The sequence below is a fragment of the Dermacentor variabilis genome, chromosome 9, assembly GCF_050947875.1.
Source record: "Dermacentor variabilis isolate Ectoservices chromosome 9, ASM5094787v1, whole genome shotgun sequence".
Classification (NCBI taxonomy): Eukaryota; Metazoa; Arthropoda; class Arachnida; order Ixodida; family Ixodidae; genus Dermacentor; species Dermacentor variabilis.
This window is the reverse complement of record NC_134576.1, coordinates 92,355,009-92,381,264: the sequence shown is the minus strand read 5'-3', so window position 1 is coordinate 92,381,264 and position 26,256 is coordinate 92,355,009. Positions and strand designations below refer to the sequence as shown.

Genomic DNA, 26,256 nt, shown 5'->3' with positions numbered 1-26,256 from the left:
CCCCACAAATGTATCACTTCATTAAGCTAGGATTGAAGAAATTGTCATCCGGCAATCCCCTACAAGTCTGGTAAATCTAAAGAACATGATATCGCTAAGTGAAACCATCAAAGAAGATTGTTCCCATTCTGTTAAAACAACTGTATAAGCAAACGCAACAGCACATCACACCAGTAATAGAGAAGTACTTCCGAAGCTTCTGGAAAGCATCTACATGGAGACACGTGACACCATGTCAACAATGAAAACGATGCAGCCTAAGATGCTGAGTACTATTCTTCGAAGTTTGTCATCTATTGAATCGTAGCTGTGAACAACTTCCGATCCTATCCAGATATGATTTAGATTCTCCTGTGGAACTATCGCATTTCTGTGTCTCAAAAAACCAGAGCTTTTGCTGCACCTCATTCTAACCACTTTCATAGCCCTGCTTCCTCAAGAAAGCAATGACTACAGTACCTTTCTTTCGGACTACGTAGATTATTACAACGCAACCATAGGCCCTACAGTCTAGAATGCAGGGAAATATATCCACAATCTCGACACCAGGTAAAGCTCCCCTATACTTACATGACCTAAAGCTCCCCCACGCACATTATCCTATCGGCATATCTGCGTTCAGGGCGTTGTCGTACTGTACAAAGTGTATCCCCCTCTATTACGGAGTTTCGCAGCCTTTATCCATCACACTTTTTTTCATTATTAGAGGTTATTTCAACGTACAATCGCCTGCTTCTTTAACAGTACCGCGCTAGCGTCGACTAGCCGGCCGGTGAGTGCTTTCTAATGGTGTAAAGCGACCAGATCAGCAGTTACTTGTTAATCTCTTGCTGGTCTCTATTGCTCTTGCTGAGTGCGTCCTTTCGCGACGTTAGAAGGCGTTCATCGCCGTGCCATTGGAAGCTCGCGTGGTACCATTAAATAATCGGGCGACTGTGCATCTTCAAGACCAGGGACGACAACACACTAGCAGACGTAGACATCAGTTAGTCGCTTTCAGGAAACCAGGCATGTCACCACTAGGCTACCTATATGCAGCTATCAAAATGTTACATAATTGGATTTGCCTTTGGGTTGTCCCAAACTCAAGCATAACTGTACTACGCTAGCAGATAAACTTGGAATTCCATCTGCAAAAGGTAAATTCCGTCCGAAACACAGAGTACGTAATTCGAGACCGATACAGTGCTGCACAGCCAGCCCCCTCAGTATATTATTTCTCACACATTGTTGCAACAATTCATATCGCTCAGAAAGAATATTCTACTAACATTCGCGTCCATCACAAGAATCGTGATCCAAATCAGTATTTGCTTACAGGTGCCTTGAACCACATTTCCTTGAAGCCGCAACAACATCTTTGAGCGAGTATGGCACATCCAAAGAAAATATTACGGAAAGAATTCTTCAAAAGGACCTAGTACGAGCGTACAAAGTTCGAGCGCGGAATTTACATTTCCCATTCGCATCCAGTGTAATCCGTTCTGAAGGAGTGTAGGAACACCTACGGTGTTACGGCGAACTAGTCACTGGAAAAGTTACTCTACGGTGAGCTAGGGAGCCTATATGCAAGCGCTGTTCGCATGTAGTCTCCCTTAAGCGAGCGGGCGTGTCGCGGCACCCCTCGGCGGCCCCGGTGATTACGCTACGCAGAAGACACAGCTACGTGTGGATACGCGCAACTGTATGAGTGGCGCACGTGCTCCCCGGCCTGGCCGTGCTACATGGCGCGGACAGCCTTTGTCTTGCACGGACAGCAGGCACATACAGGTTGCGCTCTGTGTAGCACTCAATACGAACCTGAATACGGACCCCGTCTATAGCCAGGAACGACCTGGAGTGAGCGCTCAGTGTCTGCCGTCCCTTGCAGATGCTAACCGCTATTCATCGCGAGGCGCGGCGTGCACGTGTAGCATAAGTGTGATCTGTTATTAAGTGCCGCGTAGTTCGGGGATAGTTGAGGGTTCCAGACTAATCGAAATCAGCGAGAACCGGTGCCTAGGACGATAACCACTGTGGCTACAGTTTCATTCCTACTTGGGCTGTTGCTGCCGAGCGTGAGCAGCCGATAGTCGACTCACGCTCCTTGATCGATGTCAGCCGTTGGCCAGCGGCAGCCAGCTCCCATACATGGCCAGTAGTTATGTATGGGAATCTTCTATATTACGAAATATGCCCGCCACAAAAACAGTGGAGAGAAGGCTTCTGTTGAAGAGAGAGAGAGAGAGGTTGGAAAAAAGATTACATAACTACTGAGATGTTCCCAGTAGCGTATGGTATCCACCGAACAGTGTTGCCGTAATTTTTTCCAATATGTCGCTAAAGTGAGGCAGTAAATTCGCTAAATGTCCGCCAAGTGTTTTTTTGCAATGTCGCCAAATTGTCGCTATACCTTTTGAGTAAATTTTAGGTAACGTACCTGTTTCCGAACAGTGTAATAAAAGCTAGCATAGCGGAAATCATTTATCGAAACGTCTCACTAGGGTGTGCAGCATTTAATGCAGATAGTTGGGTTAGTTGGACTACTCAGAGAAGGTTCGAACTAGCCTTTTTCTAGAGCTAGCCTTCGTCCTTCTTCGACAACTTCCAAGAAGCTAGTCGCCTTTGTCTCACTAGGTTGCGCGTTAGTTAGGAATAAACAGTGAGCTTACACACAATGTCTGATGTTCTTTTACTTTACGAATGTGCTTCCATGATAAATGGGCAATGACAGCTCGAATTCGTCGTTTACCGTCACAATGTGAGGTTACAAATACAAAGCGATCCGGAAAAAGACGTGTAATTTAATCTCCCTAGCACATAAAGCCGCATGGTCCCCGTTATTTCTGCATATTTACTACGTCTCAACACTCTTAAAAGGAAAGCTACGTTCTGTGACACGCACTTGTTAGGATGTTAACACGGCGATGACAATTACGCAACCTTCCTGTTCGCCGAACGCCAAGCCAAGCGTAACAATAACTGCGCAGAATAATGAAAACTAGAGCATTTTGCAGAGGTAATAAGGAGACGTATATAGTGTATAGAAGGGTGATATACTTGCACTGGTCCACATATCTTTTTGTTAAACGAACAGGCTCTAACTGCTCCTTGATCCAGAAAGGGGAATATTAAAGTGCTCTAGTGGGTGCTTTCATTGCTATGATGAAGTGATATCGATTTGCAGCAGCCTTTCTTTTTTCATGGCTGTTTCTGTGCGCCTCATCGCTACAAGGCATGTTGCGATAGCCGTGACAACCAGGAAATCGAGAACTAATTACCGGATTTTGGTGCGGCACATAGTTTCTGCAAGCTAATAATTCTGTGTATATTACAGACATTACCAAGCAATCTACATTTAACCTTTATCAACATGTGCATATTACACCTCAATAAAACCACATGGTCCGGGTCGTTCGGGGAGGGCTATATCTGCAATTTTGCCTTCGTTAGACTTAGCGCATGATACTTTATATACGTAGCACACTTCGTCTCAGCTAATTTTTAAAAATGATGCATCGAATTTTGTTGTGGCACACAAATATTCCAGCAATAAATTCACCTTAGGGGAGCTTTAGGATGCATTCCACAAATTCTTAGCGATTCAAGAAGAAATGTGCCTTCAACTTATGTGGCTTCAACTAATATGCACAATGCAAAGATCTGGGTGCAGTCCACGAATGAGAGAACCTGTGTGCTTTATTAACCTAGACTGACAATATATTTCTGCTTTCTAATCTGCTCACTTCTTTACGTTAATGCCGATATGTTTATACGTTGATATGGCGTCGTTTCTTAGTGCTGAAGAATAAATGAACGTTCACAATCCTGAACTGAAATGTTTCTGTGAAGCCGCCATTGGTGATAACTTTTCCTTTAAACTAGAGGGCCCGAAGATATCTTTAAAAAAATTAGCGGTGCTCCCACCTATATACGCTGTTCAGACGTTTTACTTTTAGGAGTGCACGGGACAAACAGTATACGAAGCAAGATTATAAGCAGCCCCTGATCCTGCATTTGGTTTTACCTTCGTGCTATCTCCTAAATACAACATTTACCCCATGCCACTTACGCAGAAGTGTCGCAATATATCTGCGTTGCGACACAACTTGTTTGTGGAGACGACGTGGAAGAGGATTGCGCTCGTCACGAAAGCTGAGAGCCCGCGCCGGCCGTCGTATAAGAGTGTCTTGCAAATGAGCCCGCTGTGCTGTTTTTGAACTCAAACGTGTCAACTAGAATCTGGCAGCACCGGTAGAGACAAAACTCAACTAGTCTTTCAGCTAACGTTGCGGTTAGAGTTCATGAAATGCATGAACTATAACCAATAAAGGAGTCACAGCAAGTTCAGCCCTGATTTGCTTTTTTTAGATACCTCAGTTTCACGCAAATATATTGTGATGAACATGTCCGCATTACTGGTCTTTCATGACAGGTAACAACTGATGTTTTCCTTCGTTTAGAATCGGAGGAATTTCGTTTGAAACACGTGTTGTTTTTCTTCAGTTGTGCATTAGAATCCCTAGTGCCCTACCATTTACTTGATAAAATTCAAAGCATTTGAGATCAAAATGGTACTCCCTAACCTCGTCGCTAAAAATTAATATAACTTGTTTTCATAACATAACAAATATAACATAACGTAACAAAGCAACGCAAATTCTAAGCTTCTGAGGCGTATTAGCACGTACACATAAAAAGAACGGACTTCATATGCATGTGAGATTTATAAGTTTTTACATCAGCCAATGATGTCATTGCATGTGGAGCTAGTGTAATCATGCGCGAATGTGCCTCATAGTATGATCAAAGTGGCGGCATTCATGTCATTGGAGGCTAGCCGCAACGCTGGGCCAATCGCACTGTTTATGCATAAGCGCCAGATGATGGTTTTTGTACATTTTTGTATGTACATCTTTTAAGAAAGCGAGGAATGCTTTGGTCTTAAAAAGCGGTTCTACACCAAGAAACATGGCCGGATGCAGAGGGACGTGATGGCTGTATGCAAAAGGAAAATGTTTTCTCCTGTCTCTTTCGGCTTCCCGGCACTCCAGGAACACATGGAGGACGGTCAGCCGGTCGCCACATCTACCACAGGTTGGAGTCTCGTTACCGGTCAAGAGAAAGTTATGAGTGCCAAATGTGTGGCCTATTCTCAGTTTAGTGAATAGGACATCTGTTCTCCTTGTTTTCGTATTTGGTGCCAGAAACCTAACTTTGGCTTAATTATGTGAAGCTTATTACTTGTTTCAGCGTCCCACAAGCGTTGCCAGTGGCTTCGCAGTTTTTTTCTTAGGAAAGGCTTCATGTCTGACGCAGGGACAGCAGCAGAACGAATACCTTGCGATGCTATTGATTTGGCGATCTCGTCGGCAAGCACATTTCCCTCGATTCCTCTATGGCCAGGAACCCAGCATATTACTACATGCGTATTTGATAAGTAGATGTTACATAAGAGGGAGTAGAGTTCATTGAAGACAGGATTCGTTTGCTTTTGAAAATAAATGAGTGCTTTGACAAGACTTAGCGAGTCTGTGAATATGATGGCTTTCTCAACTTTCAGTTTCTTTATATGTTTGACTGAACTCAGTACTGCCTAGACTTCTGCAGTGAAGTTACTTGTTATGGGGTTCAGCACGTCAGGTTCAGTAAAAGAGGGACCAACAGCAGCGTAGGATACGCCAGCATGTGATTTTGACGCGTCTGTGTAAAATTTGGAGTAGGAGTACTTCAACTGAACCTCACGGAAATGCATGGCAATTTCAAGCTCAGGAGCGTGCTTTGTGATCTCTACAAAGGATACGTCACATTCCATCACCTGCCACTGCCAGGGCGGTAAGAGCTAGCTGCTGGCATTAGGCGATGTTCAATAAGTGGGACGCCCATTTCTTCGCTAAGTTCTCTTACACGTATTGAGAAAAGTAATCTCAAAGAGGGTCTATTACGAAAAATTGTTTCACACGTCAATTCGTTAACGGTTGTGAAACACGGATGTTCCTTATTGGAACGCACTTTCAGAAAATACGTAAAGCTGATGTACGTTCTCTGAAAATGGAGTGACCACTCATCTGACTCGACATACAGACTTTCAACAGGGCTTGTTCTAAATGCGCCAGTGGCCAGGCGGATTTCCAGATGGTGAACAGGGTCTACTATCTTTAGCGCGCTCGGGGCGGCAGAGTGATAGACTACGGCACTATAATCTAATCTTGATCGAACTAGGCTCCTGTAAAGATTCAGTAAACACTTCCTGTCACTACGCCATGTTGTGTGGGATATGATTTTAAGTAAGTTGAGTGTTTTTAGACATCTTGTTTTTAGATATTTCATGTGTGGAATGAAACTAATCTTGGAGTCAAGTATAATACCTAGAAATTTGTGCTCTTTGTTAAAAAGAATTTCTTGTCCGCCCATTTCTAGAAAAGGATCTGGGACCAGGCCTCTCTTTCTTGTGAAAACACAAGAACTTTTGTGGGGGTTGATTTTAAATCCATTTTGATCTGCCCACATGGACACCTTGTTTAGGGCCTGCTGTACCTGTCTCTCGCAGACTGTGAGGTTGCAGGATTTGAAACCTATTTCTATATCGTCTACATATAGCTGGTGGTAAAGCTGGTGGTAAAGCTGGCAGTAAACTAGCTGGTGTAAAGATGCAGGAAGCGTGTTCATCTTTACGACAAAGAGCGTGCAGCTGAGTACGCCACCCTGGGGTACCCCAGTTTCCTGTATGAATGCACGCGACAGTGCAGGACCTATTTTCACTCGAAATGTACGGTTCTCTAGGTAGCTCTCTATGATATTTAACATATTGCCGCGGATACCTAGCACGGAAAGATCGCGCAGTATTCCGTACCGCCAGGTTGTGTCGTACGCTTTTTCCATATCCAGAAATACAGATAAGAAAGATTGCTTGTGCACGAAGGCTTCGCCAATGCTCGCTTCGATGCGCACAAGATGGTCGGTTGTAGATCGCCCTTCCCGAAAGCCACATTGAAATGGATCAAGCATTTTACTGGACACTAGGAGATGTACGAGACGGCCGATTGATCATTTTTTTCAAAAAGCTTACAGAGGCAGCTCGTAAGCGCTATAGGACGGTACCTAGTAAGCAATGAAGTGTCTTTACCATGCTTCAAGACAGGGATCACAATAGCCTCCTTCCATTTTGATAGAAGATAACCAGCAGCCGAGATAGTATTGAGAAGTGTGAGTAGCGTGGTTAGTGTGTCGGAGTGCAGGTATTTAAGCATATCATACATGATTCTATCAGGGCCCAGTGCAGAGCTCCGACATGCTGATAAGGAAGCTTTAAGTTCAGCAACGGTAAAAGGACGATTATAAGGATCGTTTGGCATGCATTTCCGATTCAGAGGCTTGAGTTCTTCCATTGCTTTATATTTGAGAAAGTTCTCCGAATAGTGAGTGGAGCTAGACACGCGCTCGAAGTGTTCACCGAGAGCATCAGCCTGGTCGTGCAGGGCATCGCCTTGTGTGTTTACCAAAGGAATGGAGTGCGTTTGTCGCCCTCTTATGCTATTAACCCTGTTCCAGACTTTGGCCTCGTCTGTATACGGGACCCGCTAAAAACTTCTGCCAACTCTCTCTTCTGGCCTGTCGGCGCGTTCTCCTGCCTTCGGATTTTGCTTTCTTAAAGTTAATAAGATTCTCCGCAGTGGGAGAGGCGCGTAGCAACCCCCACGCTTTGTTTTGTTTCTTACGGGCGGTCCTACATTCGTCATTCCACCACGGGACGCGCCGTTTGCATGCGAAACCACTCACTTCAGATATGCATTTAGATGCGGCATCTATAATGAATGCTGTAAGGTACTCCACAGCAGCATCGATTTCTAAAGAAGACATATCAGCCCACGAGATACTAGTAAGAGTTCGGAATTTCTCCCAGTCAGCTGTCTCAATCTTCCACCTAGGAGTCTATGGTAGATATTCGTTTTCTTTATAGGTTCTTAGTTGTATGGGGAAGTGGTCGCTCTCGTAAGGATTGTTGTTAACTTCCCATTCAAGGTCAGACAGTAGTGACGGGGAAACTAGGCTAAGATCTATTGAAGAAAAGGTTCTGTTTGCGAGAGAGTAATATGTGGGTTCCTTCTTATTCAACAGGCACGCACCAGAAGAAAAAGGAACTGCTCAACAAGACGTCCTCGCGCATCTATACGAGGGTCGCCCCACAGGTAGTTGTGTGCATTGAAGTCGTCAAGAACCACATAAAGTTCTGGCAATTCATTTCTAAAGGACTGAAATTCATGTTTGCTTAGTTTGTAATGGGGGTATATGAAGCGAGCAAATAGTGATAAGTTTGTTTAGCAGAACAACTCGCACCGCCACTGCTTCAAGCGGCGCTTGTAGCTGTAAAGGTTGACAGGCTATACTTTTATCAGTGACAATCGCAACACCACCCGATGATGCGACGGCATTATCGCGATCTTTGGGAAACGTAACATACGTTCGGAAAAAGTTTGTGTGTTTGGATTTTAAGTGTGTTTTCTGTAAACACAGCACTTCTGGATTATGTTTGTGGATGAGTTCATGCACATCATCAAGGTTTCTAAGAAGACCTCTGACGTTCCACTGAATTATTTGCGTACCCATCTTTAAAGTAAATTGTTGCTGTGCATACAGAAAAGGAAGTGATGCCTTATGTTACAGAACTCTTTCGAGGCCCTATAATCGGGGTCTTGCCGTTTCTGGAGCGTTGGATGGAGCCTCGCCGCTCCTTAGGCGCTTGGCGCGCCGTGAGGACAGGTGTAGTGTCCATTGCCTCTTTTATGAGGCGCCGGACACATGCTATTGCGAGCGAGAAGTTTTCCATGAGAGTCCGGCCTCGGAAGGCAAGACCCCTGCGCCCACCAGCCCGGAGGTCAATGGCGTTCCCTGAGGGATTTGGCTGCGCCGGCTGTGGCCAGCGCTGGAAGGGGCCGGGGACGCTGGGGCAGCCTCGGCTGCGCCCACCTTCGGGGTTGATGGTTCCTTCTGCTCGGTTGGTGGAGCAGCGCTAGCTGCGACCATCGTGGGGGCAGATGGCGTAACTGCCGACTCACTGCTTGTATGTCGAACAGCCGCCGGAGGTGGTTGTGACGCTGCCCTCTGACGCGCCATTTCGGCAAAGCTTTTCTTTGGCAGGCATGCTACCCGCCTTCGTGCCTCTTTGAACGATATATTATCTTTAACTTTTATCGTTACAATTTCTTTTTCCTTCTTCCAGGAGGGGTACGACCGCGAGTACGCGGCGTGATCCCCGTCACAGTTTACACAGTGGAGAGAGTTCTCACAAGCTTCAGTGGCGTGTTCAAGGGCACTGCATTTCGCACAGGTTTGACGGCCTCGGCAGCTCTGCGAACTGTGGCAGAAACATTGGCATTTGAAACATCTGAGGGGATTTGGCACATATGGCCTGACACGGAGCTTGATGTACCCGGCCTCTACAGACTCGAGCAGAATACTTGAGCCGAATGTGAGTATAAGGTGTTTGGCCTTGATTTCTTTGCTGTCACGCCTGATCTTAATTCTTTTAACATTGATAACATTCTGGTCACTGAAGCCCTCAAAGAGTTCGTCCTCAGTGAGCTCCAGCAAGTCATCGTCCGAAACAACACCGCGGCTTGTGTTCATCGTACGGTGCGGGGTTATAATTACTTGAGTTTCCCCAAATGACACTAGTTTTGTCAATTTCTCATAATGTTTCTGATCACGCAGTTCCAAAAGGAGATCACCGCTTGCCATCCTCGACGCCTTATATCCTGGACCAAAGACTTCAGTCAATGTCTTAGAAACAAGGAATGGTGATAATGTTCAAACTGGTTTTGCAGGTTTTTCAATGTGGATCACGTGAAAACGAGGGAAGGATTCTTTTGACCAAAAAACTGGAATACTTCATCGGTGCGCCCTCTTTTCTGAGGGCGATCAAGAAGCGGAGAGAAGGAGGTTGCCATAAAGGGATTGAATTTTCGGCAATAACGCGAGCCACCCACCGTGGAGTCCTACAAGGGGACGCTACAGGGACTGTAAGAACAGGTCCTATAAACGCCAGCTGTACGTTATCACTATAACCAAATATGAAATAACCTAGGTTGGCTATTCACACAGGTTTAACCCTTGCTGCCTGGAAAAAATGGAAGTAAAAGGAAGCCAGGAGAAGACAGGAAAGGTGGAAAGTTAGAGAAAGACGAAGGCTAGAGGGAGGGAGAGAGACAGGAAAAGGCAACTACCGATTACCCCCGGGTGGTTCAGTCCGGGGGTGCCGTCTACGTGAAGCATAGGCCAAAGAGGTGTGTTGCCTCCGCCGGGGGGCCTTAAAGGTCCGAACATCCGGCATCGGCTCAATCCCCAGGATCCCCCTTTCCCCGTACACGGCTAAGCCGCGCACGGCTACACGCGGGAGGGTCCAACCCTCGTGTGCTCGGGTACGTGGTGTCGCAACACACCAAACGCCTGCTGACTCAGAAGCCCCTGCGGGGGAGTTTATATGATGCTCTCGTTTGCCAATTAGGTGTACAGTATTTTTTCCATAAAGTTGTTTTGCAATATAAGACACTGAGCCCGATTTAAAGGCTGAGCTATCGCGCAGGGCGCGCGTCAATTGCTTTTATCATTGTGCCCTTTCCTGCGGCTCCCCTTAAACATGGCGTATTCGCACAAGTTAGCGTATAAGTGGCAGTAGTTTTTGCACAATATCCATCGCTATACCACTGCGTGCCCCTTTTGCGTCACCGCATTACATGTTCGCCAAATTTCTATACACTTCCCCTTTCACCTAACCCACTCCCGGAGTTACGCTTTCGCTGATGTGCGATGTCTAGACTTAAAACGAAAGTGACTTTGGGTCACTTTGGGTCACTTTCGAGTGTTATTTTCTCGGAAAGAAGACAGTGGTGAGAAGCAGCTCTAAGGTCGCGCAATCACCAGTGCGCCCAATCTCAGAGTGGCTTCTTTCGGTGCGCTGCATTGAAACCCTTGGGCATTTTCCTTGAAAGGTGTCTGGCGTCGATTTTGATCTATCAGCGTGTGTGATGTAAAGGAAATAATAGGTGACGCACACATTAGCAATTTTACAGTCTGTCGCCTGCAGGGATCGCAGGAGAGACTGCTTTAGCATAAACTGAAGTGCATGGATTTGCAATCAGGCGAGGATGACAGCGACTGGCTTGTAATACGGTAGTGATGTTACAGGTAGCAGTGCAAAGCGATTTTACTGCACTTAGGAATAACAGAAGATAGCGGAACAGACTACGAGAACAGAAAAAGAAAACTATTACGACATGCCTGAGAAATCGTCAAAATTAGGCGCATTCCGATAGTGGAAGTATGTTCCGAAAGTGGGAAGTATGCGCATTGGCGATGCAACCATCTTTAAACAAATCTGGGTCTGCGGTGGCGTCAGTGCTCAACAGCGTGTGTGACATTGCGGCTGCGTGCTTTCTCCCGCATTTTTCGTGGCACTTGCTTACATTCTGAACGACAGCGCTGACACCGGCAGATGAACAACAATGTGTAGAGTCTAGTGCGGTTTTGCAGAATGTCTAGAATGAGAAAAACCTTAAACCCTTTTTTTAGCAGCATTGATACATGCGTATAATAAGATGCTAGCATTCTTATCAACTTCCCATGTGCAAGCCAGTCTTCTGAGACGATTGCCGTTTAACCGTGAGACTAATACTTTACTATTTTACTAATAGAATGCTAATACATGGCTCGGGCAGCTGGCAAGAAAAATTGATGTTTTTTTTACACATAAAAAATAAACCAATGCCAGGCGCTGTTACTGATGCGTAAACATATTTGATTAATTCTATTTACATGCATATACAGTTACAATGGGACACGACAGGCTGGCGGTTTTGAGGCCGTGTTTTGTGATGATTTCTTTGTAGCGTAGAATGGTTTAGATACTGGGACTGGAGGGCACACTGCGTCTGGGGCGTTCGAGCGAAGCGCAGCGTCTGCTGTCTTTTGTTTTAACACGTTTTAATATTCTATAGGCCAGTCTTTCATCACCAAGGTCCCCTGTCGTGACTAAGGGTGGTTGCGTTTTGCGTTTGTCTCTTATAATAATGCGCCGTCATAGAATTACCACCTCCCCAAATATTCACTCACGCCAATTCCCATAGACTGCGGGATTTATGGTTTCTTTTTCACCTCTTATTGTGCTCTTGCCGCCAACAGTTACCCACAGAACAGCCAACAGCTGACAGTCACCCGATGTCTTCTGTAGACACTGCTTCTGTGAACGCTGCCTTCGGTGGTATAATATTCCACCATCTTGTTGTTTTGAGATAATCAATGACTACGTAACCACCCTTGAGGTAAATGAAACGCGACATGGTGGCGAATTCGGCTATATGGCCTAATGCGATAGGAACGCGGTTTTTACCATGCACTATCCCTGTTCTTTAAGGATTTGCGTGGAAACCAGAACTATACTAACAAAATATTCTGCAGGTGGGTTCCACCGAAGCAGAGCTGACATGTACAGCTGTAAATGACTGCATGTCACGTATATACGCTGGCATTTCTGCTAACGCGCAAACGAATACAGCAAAGCAAATTTGATGTGTTAAATTTCAGTTACGGATGATACTCGGAAGCTTGGTTGAAACGTGTACATTGTTAAAAAAGAAAGGAGATCTTGCTTACAGTCGTTTTGGACATATCATGTTTTTTTTTCAGCTGTAAACATATGCTAATCGTATGAAAACCTGTGATTTTGCTGAGGACCATGGAAATTTTTTCATTAAGCCTGCTGCAGCCCTAGAAAATTGCAGCTAATTGCCTATATTTATAGTCAGGCAATAAATCAGAAAAAGTACCTCGTGGCCTTCCCAGCTTTCTACCTCTTTTTGCGGCACAAAAGCTAAGTGTACCTTTCTAATTCTTTCTGAGCCTTCTAAAATATATACAGCGCGTCCCACATAACACGAGCCAAGAATCTAAATATGAAAGGCGCGTCAGAAGCCAATTGAACCAAACGCATACTATTCGCAATAGCCTATAGTAACTCAGGCAAATTTTGTTTTCCGCATAACTCACTAACTAATTAAGTTTAATTACCACACTTTTTAATTATTGGCTGAGGACCCCAAGTGTGGTAAACAGATTTCTAGAGCACCTTCAGAAACCACCGATCAAGTTGTTTCCTTTACGGTACGTCTTACATAGTCGTTTTTTCCGTGTTGTAAAGGAAACCCGCGAAGTATGAAAAAAGCCACGTGACGGAACGATTGCACAGTGGTATTGTGCGGCTCTCAAGCGTGCGTTCGATGAATAAGGTGGGCCGTATCTTGACTGGCGACGAGGAAGTGGCAGGGCGTTCTTTATCTCATCGGCAGCGCTCGGCCAGCAGCATGCATTTTCGCCGTCATCCGACGGGAGCCCATCTTGTTATCAAATGGCCGTTTGAGAGAAGTACGGCACCACTGCGCAAGCGCTCCGTCAGCTGGCTTTTTTTCATATTTTGGGGGTTTTCTTTGCAACCTTAAAAAAGGGACTACGTGGGACGTATCGTAAAGGAAACAACTCGATCGGTGGTTTCTGAAGGTGCTCTACAAATCTGCGTATCATACTTGGGGTCCTCAGTCAATAACTAAAAAGTTCGGTAAGTAAACTTTATTAATTAGTGAGTTATGGGGAAAATAAAAAGTTGTCTGAGTTACAATAGGCTATTGCGAATAGTATGCGTTCAGTTCAATTCGCTTCCGACGCGCCTTTCATATTTAAATTCTTGGCTCAAGTTATGTGGGACACCCTGCATACGTCCCTTGATTATGCCACATGGGAAACCTAGGTTTAAAAATTATGGGGTTTTACATGCCACAACCACTATCTGATAGGAGGCACGTAGAAGTGAGGGACTCCGGAATAATTTGAACCACATGGTGTACCAGAATCTACATACCCGGGTGTTTTCGCACTTCGCGCCCATCGAAATGCAGCCGCCGGGACCGGTATTTCATCCCGCTCCCTCGAGCAACCACGGTGGATTGAAACTTAGGTTTAGCGACACTTGTTCACACAACTATGTCTATCAAAGCAATAAATATTGTACAAACCTCCGTAAGACTCCCCGGCCAGGTAAAAGTCCCGCTGATTGTAGTACGAAAAAAGCTGCAAGAACTGCTTCAGAAATGTTATGACACTTTCAGTTACGTCTTCCAGGCTTTTCGGGTATCCGTCCTCGCTGTCAGTGAAACTGAAGCCGGCGCCAACTGGGACATCAATATAAAGGACGCTCATATTTTTTTGCAGTGTCTTCTGTCTTCGCGATAAGTATAGGGGTGGTATTCCAGTGAAGGCGATGGGACCATTTTGTAGGAACTGTCCAAACAGGGCAGACAGCCCTGGGCCTCCCTGAGTCCATAATAGCAGTGGGGCAGTAGAAGAGTTCCCCTGGAAACATGTAATATTGAGGTTCAGAATTCATCGTCTCCTTATTTCTTAGTTAATTAGTATATTAAATACAACTCTCTAATGTATAATAACATTGAACTGAAAAGCTCATCATGTGGCATCAGCCAATTAGGAGCACTATCATGGGAACGCGCGTGCACTTTCTCCGTTTGCTTTCGCATCTGAATGCCATCAGCTTAGTCTAGAGCACGTTACCGAGTGCAACAGGAGGTTTTCTACTTCCCATGCAAGTGCCATATTATCATGAAACATACCAAACTCGGCCAAAGTAGCGGCACTCTTTCTTTAGCATACCTTAGTCAACATTAGAATAATCGATATTTGTGCAAGTTGTTATTGGTTCGACTTCTTGAAGGGGCAGCGCAAGAAGACAAAGACAGATAGCAGGAAAACAAAGAGGACAACGCTGAACTCACAATTAATTTTATTAGAAGGCCATATACAACCTTATGCACTACAATTTATACCCACGTGCTCTCTCATCGATGGCGTCGTTATCAGTGCAGAGGCAAACAGCGAAATCCCGTAATCTAATGCTGCACTATGAAGCGGTCAAGAAATGCAATTTCAGGATCATGCAGATTTCATGAACGATGCTTACACAACGCGAACCTTTTTTTCCTGATATGGTAGGGTTCAATAATCTTCCTCGTCGTCTGATTGCTATCTGCGGAAAGAATTGTGGCGCCTTCATAGATTGGAGCACACCCGAGTTCAGAGCAATGCCGTGCGATATGTGAATAGGCATTACCCGCTGGCGAGCGCTTATGCTCTTGTAATCTAGTGTTCGGGCATCGGCCTGTTTGGCCGATATAGACGTGACCGCAGAAAAACGAGAGCTCGTAAATAATTCCCAGGCGAGGACGCCTGCTTAAAAGTGCAGCTTTTCCCAGCAACAGTGGAGGCGGCCTCTGCCAGCTTCCTCATCTTACCATCTTATTAGCCTCAGAAAAAGAGCCTTTACTTCACACCTGCCTGCTACATTCCTGAGGCGGTGTGATAGTTTATGTGCATATGGAATTACTACTTTTTTCTTCTTTTGAGCAGGCTCTGGGTTATTGATTCTTGTGGGCGCTCCTAATTTTACATGCTTAAGAAGCTTCTCAATGGTCACGCGGATAGCATCGTCCCGAAAACCTGCCGCTCTCAAACGCCCCAGTTGTTTTAAACAACTATCTGAAGTCAGGTGAAAACAAGATTTGCAAAATGCGGAAAGTAGAACCGAAAAAGCAATGACAATTTTCATCACCTTGGAATGTGCGGCGTTAAAATTTCAAATTGGTTTTTCTGACTTTGTGCAATACATTCAGCACGCATGATTATCAGTTAGATCAAGCCTCGCATCTAAAAATTGCAGGTCATCCTTACCTGGCACTTCATGTGTGAAAACTAACCTTACAATTCTTCACAGAGACCAGAAAATCATCAACATATTTTAGCACCTCGATAGTTTGGTCATCTAGGTTACTTTTTAAATTTCTATCAACCCTGCGAACGGAAATGTTAATCCGCTTCATAGTGGAGCATTATATTACATGGTTTCGCTGTTTGCCTGTGTACTGTGAATGACGCCATCGATGAGAGAGCACGTGTTTATAGGTTGTAGTACTAAGTTTGTGTATGGGTCTTCTAATAAAATTGGCTGTGAGTTCAGCGCTGTCTTGTGTGTTTTCTTGCCTTCTGTCTTTGTCGTTTCGCGCTGCCCCTTGAAGATGCTGAGTCAAAGTTCATTGGTGTCTGACGTTGTATTAGAAAAACAAGGCTTTTACATTGTTGAAAAATGAATAAGATTACCGCAGTCAAGCCGGATTTCCTGTTTCCCACGAGAAGCGTAAGATGTACCAACGCATATAAAAAAGAAGGTTGCTCTCATTTGGGATTTCTGTTAGTTAAAATGCAAAGAAACCTGAGGACGCCTATGAACTTCGTAATAGTTGTGAATGCGCAGGCATTAATGTCCGATTAAACGCCGCCGAGTGGTCCTTCGACTAATGATCTGCTCGCGGCAAGCGAGCGCGTTGAGACGCTTGGCGAGTTTTGATTTGGCCCATCGCCTCCTATATTTTTTCAATGCCAGTGCACTCGCTCGCTTCCCTATGGGAGCCGTTGCTGCGCCTTAGTGCAGGAAGTAGCCGCGATGCGACGCTACCCGGATGGTACGACCCTAGAGAGAGAAATTTAACAAGAGAGGACACTCGGGGCACTCGGGCGAGAACTGGCAACAGGAAATACGTCATGCTAGTATTAACGCCTACCGTTTGCTGCCGCGAGTATCGAAAAAGAGAATGTGAAATGAAGTTAACAGATATTCTTAATTTCTTTAATTGTTTCCCGGCAAAACAAAAAATATCTGCGTACAAATTAAATTATACTTTGCGGCTTACTTTTCTTCCGTTGCCTAGCGACAGGCGAATGATGCGCCAGATGCATGCGTCATTCCTTAGACACGCCGCCGAACCGAGCGCTACCGGCTACGCATGTCAGCGTTGGCCTGTTCGGTCACCCGTCTGCCTGTTTTTCTATTTTTTGGATTTAGCCTGGTCTGTTGGGCTCCCGGCGAATTCTTGCGTTCCTTCTGCACTTCGACACGACACCACTGCGCTATTGGACTACTGCAAGGTGAGGAATATTGTTCGACAGTCTGCGACGGATTTCAAGCAATTAGGTTTATGGCACGAAACTTAGACTTGTGACGCAATTAGTGAAAAACAGCTCGGCCGTCAAACCACAGTTTAGTTGAATTAGAGATTAGCCCAACATTATCTTAACTTATTTCTGAAGTTTTTGGGCACGCTGGTCGTACAGGGCGCTGTGAAGCGGTTTCGCGTGCACTGAATTTTATCTGAGACTAGTTTTGGCGCTTTCCATAGCCCCCAACATTATCGTAACTAAGTTCGTTACTTTTTGGGGTACTTTTCAATCGCAGTGGCCGCACCTGGCGTTGTGACGCGTTTAGCGAAAAGCAGCTCGGCCCTAGTACGCAATTACATGTTTAATGTACTGACAAGTTTGTGGCGCTTTCTCTTACGCCCAACATTCTTGAAATTAAATTTGCTACTTTTTCTCTTAGTGAGGCATGCTCGCCGCGCCTGACCTTGTGACGCTGTTAGCGAAAAGCAGCTCGGCTTTGTGGCGCAGTTTTTTCGTGTGTACTGATTCTTACTGGGACAAGCGCGGCGCTTTCTCTGACCCCCAACATAATTGTAATTAATTTCGTTGCATCTTGGGATGATTTTGAGCCACACTCACCGCGCCTGTCGTGACGCAGCGATAAGCAGCTCGGCCATGGCGACAAAGTTAGTTTGGCGTGTACTGAATCTTAATGTGAGAAGTTTGTGACAATTTTTGTGGCCCCGCAACAACTTAAACCTTCTATTGGTACTCTTGCATGTCGAAAACGCAACGAGTAATTGCCAAGAGTGATAACAAGGGAGTGTGCCGCTTGCGCCGGCAGAACTCGCAAAAGACAACGCCAAGCAGCTAAAACACTACGAACTTGTAACTCGAAAATTCTATCTTTTGCACGACTGAAGACAGGCTCTGCAACCACGCACTTGTCTTGAGTGCGAGTAGAACGAATTCTGCCATTGCCCAGCATATTCTGGTGGAGGGCCTGTGTTGTGGTCACCTCTGTGTATTGTAGCCAAGTTATTTTGGAAACGCGCAGTGGCATGTGTTTTTGCGCTCTTAAGGTGTAAGAAATAAGTCCCGGGAAGAAGGGAATGCTTGGAAATAGGATGTTCTCGCGGTATATAGGGTATTGTTTGGGATGAGTTGGGTATTTTCTACGCCATGTATTTAAAAGCGAACTGCTTTTGTTTGTAATGCTGCCCATTCACCACTTTCGCATATTTCGCCTCTACACGCATTATTCCTACGTGTTATTACCAAAATGACACTTGCTTCTAATGTAATTTTTTCAGCTGATGTCGTCTGGTGAAGCTTCCTACGGGAACTACTGCTGCTTACCTGGCGCCACAACGTTGAACGAATGGACAAAATGCCCGCAACGAGTATTTATATAGAATAAAATAAACATTTCGTCATTTCACAAGGTGTCTTGCGTCTTTATGAAATTGCACGCGGCACATATTGTATGGAGGCTTGTATGGATCGTTCGCAATAATTGTTACTTAATAATTAGTTTTGCACGAAAACCGCAGGCGGTTCAGCGGCAGAAGGAAAAAAAGAATTAACGCGCCGATCAGTGCAGCCGGCGCATTGCGTGCCAGCTAGCGTTCCAAATGCGCCCGCCCAAAGCCGAAACTAGAAGTGTCCTTAAGGTATTAACGCTGGCGGCTTGGTGCGCTGCAGTCAATTCCGCCGCCAGGCCCTATCAAAGCCACCTATGGGAGCCACTATGGGAGCGTGCGCTCTCGTTGAATCCTTTCGGTATGGTACGACTGCTTGCGTCAGGCGGGCGTCCGAGCGCGCGCGGCTGCCTCTCCAACGGAGAAGCTGCAGACGCTCCCTCCCTGCGTCTTTCAGGGATCACACGTCTGTCAGTGTTCCACTGACTTCCGTCTTGAGGCGCCACCCCCACAACCGTAAAGCAGGCGCGAACGCTAGCCTATGGCGGAGAGTAGGAAAGCACGGTAGGAGAGGGTGGGGACCGGTGAGATCGACCGCAATAGGCTGGTATTGTTTGGCCTTACCAAGGCACACTTCAAACGCAGGCTTGCGCGAGGAGGGAACGCACAGGAAACAAAGATAGTGATCGAAAGAAAGTAAAGATGCTTGATTCCGCAACCTGTAGGGATCGCGTCGAAGGTAACAAAGGCTTCCGGTTACGAGAGCGAGGATGACATGGTGTCGCGGGGATGCTTTCGCCCTTCACGCAACACCTGGCGCGCTAATGCGGCAGCAGGCGTTCCCGTTCACCCGCTTTACTCCGTCGAGGCGCGCTCATAACGTGACATCGGCGGCAATGGGAATTTGCCCGCCGTTTCGCTGCTACAGGCGACAGACGCCGGCATTTTTGGTCAACGGGCCATTCGATGATTTTCGCATCAAAATTCTTATCAATACTTACCGAAACTGAGCTAGAACCATATTTGTACACAAATTAAGGATTTGGAATGAGCCACTGCTTGTCCATAATAAACCACAGAAACCGCGGTGACTCATAGGTTAAGCAGTCGCGGCTAAGCAGTGCTGACGCCCTTCGCATGGGCTCCTGCATTTTTCGGCAATTTCCCGGACACCTGCTTTTATTCATCGAAACTGTGGCATCGACGGAAGCGGCACGGGAAGCGGTACCGGAGGATATCAAGTTTATGAGCGGTACGTGGAATTCTCGTCATTTTTTTCCGTTTGAAGGTTTCACGCCACGCTAACGAAGCTAACCCTACAAAGCTAAGCGGCCAGCCAAACGCGCGTGACCCGTGAAGCGTATCCCGTGCCTCGTGAGCGCTCGTGAGCCGCCGCTCGCTCTCTTCGAGAGCGACTCGGCGCTGCCGCTGTGTGCCAATGACTGACGCATCCGACGCAGCAAGTGCACGAGAACTGAGCCAGGAAAACAACAGCATTGAAATGCAGGTGGAGACGATACGAGAGCAGCAACAACTGGAAGCGGAGTGGACGTATGACGTGAACAGCGGAAAGGCGATAAACATCCAGGAAAAATGGCACACATGGCAGAGGAGAGGCAAGAAGACCCAGGTGCATACAAAACCCACAGCCGCGGAAGCAGACTAACTACGAACGCAGCAAGCCGGAGCAACAACACCTATTGCGGGAAACATGCCACATTATAGAAAACCGAGGCTTCCGCCTTTGCCAGTGGACGACACGAAGATCATCTACAGACCTAAGGCAGCATTACAACTCTCCAAATGGACATTGGTGGCCGTGACACATGCCATCGGCCGAGCTAGCTAGTTGTCCCAGAAAGACTTCTACGACAACATCCGGATTCAAGTGCAACATGCCGAGAATATAATAATCGCAAGTACACCAAACAAAGATATAGCGTACGACATGCTCCTCAAGATCATCAGCATCCAGCTTGGAGGGTCGATTTACGAAGTCAAAGCGCATGTCAGGACCCCAGAGGGCATCAGCAAAGGCGTAATCTACAACATCCCGCCAGGCACGGGCGAAGAAGAACTATTACAGGGACTACGAGTATCCGCAACATACACGGTTCTCGCAGCACGCATGCTGGGAAGATCGTCAACAGCACTCGTCTACTTCGACGGACCGCACGTCCCATAGAACATCATATATTAATGCTGTGACTACCGCTTCAAACCATACAGGAAATCTGTGCAGTACTGCAGAACCTGCGGAGAACTAGGGCACCGGCAAGATATCTGCCCGAAACCCCCTATCAACTTCTGCTACATGTGCGGGATGGAACATCAACCGGAAGAACATGACTGCCAACCCTGTTGTAAAATCTGTCAACAACCCCATGAGACAGCAGGGAAGGGGTGCCGACATAAACTGAAGCCAAATCCACCACCTTACAAGATCAGACTGCAATGGGAAAACAAGATCCAAGAGCAACAACGCAGATGGAACTCAATTTCAGACTCAGACTTTCCGGCACTATCCGAATCAAGCAGTATCTCACTACAGAGTCTACGCAGATCCAGAAGTGACTCCAAATCAACAAGTGGTCAAGCAAACGATGGACCCCGGTCAAGATCACGATCTGGATCCCGTACACGCAACCCACAAAAACGAGTCACGTATGGAGACGCTGCAGGAGGAAACACACGAGCACAAGAACCCACGGAAACTGAACGAGACCTGCGAGCACAATTCCAAAATCAGCAAGCCCTCATTGACAAGCTCATAGAAAGACGCAAAGAACAAAACACCGCCAATCAAGCCTCGAAACCTCAAGGAATGCCAAACATCCCACCGCCCCTTACGGAAGAAAGAATCAAGGAAATCGTAACAATGGAGGTGCGGAAGAGATACAAGAGGCCATGGCCACTTTTGCAAAGGAGATAACACAACAGCTCCTGCAACACATCACCGCTCAGCTGGCCCCTATCCATGCTACCCTCCAAGACCTCAGCAACTTCATGTCCTATGCCAAGCAGAACCACGTAACGAAAGCCACAAAGAAAAGTTACTCAACAACGTCGACACGGCTTGCAAGAAAGCACGTAAAGACCTCCACAATGCAGCCAGACCGGAATCCATGGCGCGGGGCGAAGAGAGCGATATCGAACAAGATGGCGAGTAATACCAAGAAGAGATTACCACAACTCCCAATGAAGCTGTGGCAATAGAACTGTCGCTCTATCCGAACCGAAAAAAGAAACCTCCAAGAACTGACCAAACTGGAACAACCAGACATCATCGCTATCCAAGAAACTTATTACACCAATCTGCGCATACAGGGATATGATACACACAGCGGATCTCAGAGAACAGCCATCCTGACGAAGAAAAATCTCACCACGCAGGATCACACAATTCAGGGAACAACCGTGGAACACACCCTAGTGGAAGTCCTACCTGAGAAGAAGACACACCAAAGACTATACGTACTATGCTTATATAGCCCACCCAGGGATCCGTTATCCGACTTTGTAAACTTCATCACGTAAGCCAGAAAACTGTCTAAAGGACATAAACTCGTAATAATGGGGGATTTTAATGCCCCCCACACAGCATGGGGTTACCAGCACACGACCAAGAAAGGAGCGCGAGTGCACGATTCGGCGCAACAAAATCACCTCACCCTCTGGAATGATCCTAAACTACCGACTCCAATAGGCAACAGTGTGTCCAGGGATACAAATCCCGACCTCACCTTTACAGTAGGAATATCCAAGGCGGAATGGACCCGAATGGAAGAAAATCTCGGCAGCGAACACCACATCCTTCAGCTTGAAATCCTGCACCATAAGAAGCCGAGTAGAACAGGAACGGCAAAGCTGACGGATTGGAAGGCCTTCCGAGAACATGACATAGAAGAAAACATCGAAAACATTGAAGAGTGGCTCACCGAAGTGGTCAAGACGGCGGAGAAGCACACTAAAGTCATCCAACTCACGATGAACGCGCCGGCCGTAGACTCTCACCTCCTACATGTTTGGGATGCCAGAAGAGGACTACTGAGGCGGTGGAAAAAGATGAAACTTAACCGCAAACTGCAGAGACGGATCGCTCACATAACAAAGCAAGCAGAAGAATACGGAGATCAACTCAGCAGGCAGAAGTGGCATAAACTGTGCGACCAACTTCAAGGCACACTCAGCACGAAGAAGACCTGGCATATACCGCGAGCCCTTCTAGCTACCACCAGAACCAAGACCCAGCAAAGACATGGCCTCAAGAAAATCATTAACTCCCATCCAGGAACAGACAAACAAATTCTGGAAGAAATCAAGCGTAAACTTGTCGGAGACAATGCCCCCAAGGTTACCGATCCCCGACCGCACAAAGGCGAACCAAATCTCACGCTCGACAGCCCTTTCACGCTTCCTGAACTCCTTGCCGCCCTTGCCAAATAGACCGGTAACACATCGCCAGGAAATGACAAGGTGGCCAACAAGATCCTACGAAACCTCCCAGACAAGGCGCTAAATGTACTCCTCGACTACATGGATAACTGCTGGGAAAAAGGTGTGCTCCCAGCAGAATGGAAGCACGCAAAAGTAATTATGATCCCAAAACACAAGAAGCCACTACAAATCAGCAACCTACGGTCCATCTTCCTTACGTCCTGCGCTGGAAAGCTGCTAGAACACATGGTTAACGATCGCCTCACCACATACCTTGAAGACTCAGGACTCATGCCCGACACAATATTTGGCTTCCGACAGCTCCTCTCAGCACAAGATATACTACTACAGCTCAAGGAAGACCTCGTGGACCACCTAGAACGCCGCAAGAAGTTCTCTACTTTATCAATAGATGTAAAAGGAGCCTTCGATAATGTGAAGCATGAAGCAATCCTCCAAAATCCCCAAGATAGAAGCTGCGGAATCCGGACCTACCAATACGCACACGACTTTCTCAAAGATCGCACGGCTACAGTGGGTATAGGCAACATCGGAAGCGACAAGTTCGAAATGCCCAACAATGGAACTCCACAAGGGTCAGTCATTCCACCTTTGCTGTTCAATTTCGCAATGATTAAGCTCCCACAACAACTCGATGGCATCGAAGATTTAGGCCATGCAATATACGCCGACGATATAACGTTATGGACAAAAGCGTCCACAACCGGCCAACAGCAAACTACCCTCCAAGAGGCAATCGATCAGATAGAACAGTAACTCTCAAAATGCGGTCTCCAGTGCGCCCCCGAAAAATCAGAGCTACTTATACACAAGGCAAGGACCCGGAGAAGACCACCAGCCTACGTCGCTCCAGATCCCAACGTCAGACTCACTGGAATCGATATACCTCAAGTTAGCTCCCTCCGCGTCCCTGGGCTCACAATACATAAAGACGGTTCTGGGGCAGCTACACTTCCGAAGCTTCAGAAGACCCTAACACGAGTAACCCATCTCATTCGGCGTATAACCACCCAAAGAAGAGGACTTAAAGAGCAATAAACCGTCCAATTAATCCAAGCACTCCTTATAAGCCGGATCACATATGGCACCCCATATCTACTCCTCAAGAAAGCTGAAATTGAAAAACTCAACATCATCATCAGAAAAGCAATCAAGAGCGCACTAGGACTCCCCAGTACGACCTCAACCACAACACTCCTCAGACTTGGCCTCCATAACACCTGGGAAGAAATGAGTGAAGCGCACAGAGCCAGCCAGCTGGAACGCCTTAAGCTGACTCAAACAGGCAGAGCAGTACTTCGCAAGCTCGCATACAGCGAAAACTTCGTAGCAGACTCAGACGCGAAAGCCCGATTACCGCCACTTCTTCGTGACTCTATCTCAGTCGCTCCAATACCTCGCAACATGCATGCAACATACCACAAAGACAGATGACAAGCAGGAGTTAGAGCGCTGAGCAAGAAATACTCAAAGAACCCCAACACGAGATATACAGATGCGGCGAAATACCCAGGTAGAAGACCACACGCAATTACCGTGACCAACAACAAAGGGAAGGAGCTAATCGCTGCCACCATACCGGCCAGAAATCCAGAAACGGCGGAGGAAGTGGCCATCGTCCTCGGCATCGCCACATGCAAAGACACCGCAATCATCTTGAGCGTCTCGCAAACGGCATGTAGAAACCTACGAAAAGGCCGAATTTCTGCCGCAGCAGTGAAGATTCTAAAAGAAATAACAAGACGCCAAGAACTACCCGACACCTACGTCGCATGGACCCCAGGCCACGAACACCTGGCAGGAAACGAAGCAGCACATGCTGTCGCCCGAGAGCATACCAGCCGGGATTTCCTGCCGCACGGTCTCCGGAAAGTGACGAGGGTGGAGGACATTCCCATTAACTACGACGTAATATTGCAACATTACCGACTGGAAAGAAGACAATATCCTCCACATCATACAAAATTAAGCAAGGAAGAAGCCGCCGCCCTCCGCAGACTACAAACAAATACATATGTGCATGGAATTATCATGCACCGAATGCACCCCACCAAATTCTCATACCTATGCCGGTATTGCGACGTACCAGACACGATCCCACACATGGTGTTGGTGTGCCCGCACAGCGAGAAAAACAGTGAAGATGATGCCTCAGAACCCCTACAAGCGATCGAAGAAACGTGGGAGGCAATGTTAAAGGCACGGAGATTGGATATTCAGCGAAGTCTGGTGGACTGGGCCCGGGCTGCAGCATTAGCCAACGGCTTTCTGGACTAAGAGAGCCGCCCACCTAGGGCAAAGAAAGTACACTTTCTCGCTGTTTCTTACAATAAACGTTCATTCCTCCTCCTCCTCACTAATACCAGGTATGCTACGTATGTTCGCCACATATGAGCTCGCCTCTTCTGGGACGATGGAGAAAGTGGCTCCTATGCATTGTTGAATTCCTGAATTTTCGCATTTGGACATCGTCCCTCATACGCAGGTGGGTTTAGCGAAAACAGAAATCAGATGATATCGTGCGAAGAATTCGTTTCTAGTCCAGCAGATATGCCATTAAAGATCCGCTGGAGATATCACCGTAGATAAAATGATTTCACTAGATTTCACTAGATTTCACCTAGACTTGTTTAATGGTTCGAACAGGAACCATTTCAGATCGTGTGCTTTTTAATGAGCTGTTGGAGGGCTTACGGGGAGAGAGCTGGTACGGCTCTATTGCCGCAATATTTTTAGATAGATGTAGCTTTATTTTTTCACCAATACCATAAGTACAGTCGCCCACAACATCTTACGGACGAAGTAATCTGAGAAAAAACTCAATATCTCAGCAGCCTCACAACGGAGCCTGGTGTTCACAAATATAGCCACTGCTGGTATTTGCGAAGAACATGGCAATGTCTGGTTTTAATGGCCACTTTAACAGGCTGCTCGGAAATGCAACGTTTTACGGGATTGCGTGGTACCTTACATTTGTGGTTCACTGTACAATAATTCTGCCATTGTATCGACACATCGACGAGAACAAAGTAATAGGTGTTTTTTATAGCGGTAAAGTTCGGGAGGCCATGACCGCTTCGATAATGGGGTTGCATCGTGCCAAATTAGTTGTAGTGTCTCAAAGAAAGAAACTACTTAACGTAATTAACTTTAATTTTGCCTACTCTAAACGTTTTTCTTACTACACGAAGCAATAAACTACCTGCAAACGCAATGTATCTGCATTCTTGCGCGACAACGCAGTGAGACGAATGTGGCCATGGCGTGTAATGCGTTAAAGTTTAGTAAAAGCAACGTTTGAAATTGTCCTGTTGGAAAACACGCTAAATATAAGCAGTAATTGTGGGCAGTATTTAGCCTTTTTGTTCAT

The 26,256-nt window shown here is 46.5% G+C and overlaps 1 protein-coding gene across 1 annotated transcript in view; it reads right to left on the bottom strand.

Annotated features, from left to right (window-relative positions):
* LOC142557133 (putative serine carboxypeptidase CPVL) overlaps nucleotides 1-26,256 on the bottom strand; it is a 57,370-nt gene that overhangs the window by 5,677 nt on the left and 25,437 nt on the right. The window contains exon 5 of the mRNA XM_075668778.1: nucleotides 14,040-14,376. Within this exon, the coding sequence (XP_075524893.1) occupies nucleotides 14,040-14,376 (337 nt within the window). The remainder of the gene's footprint in view (nucleotides 1-14,039; nucleotides 14,377-26,256) is intronic.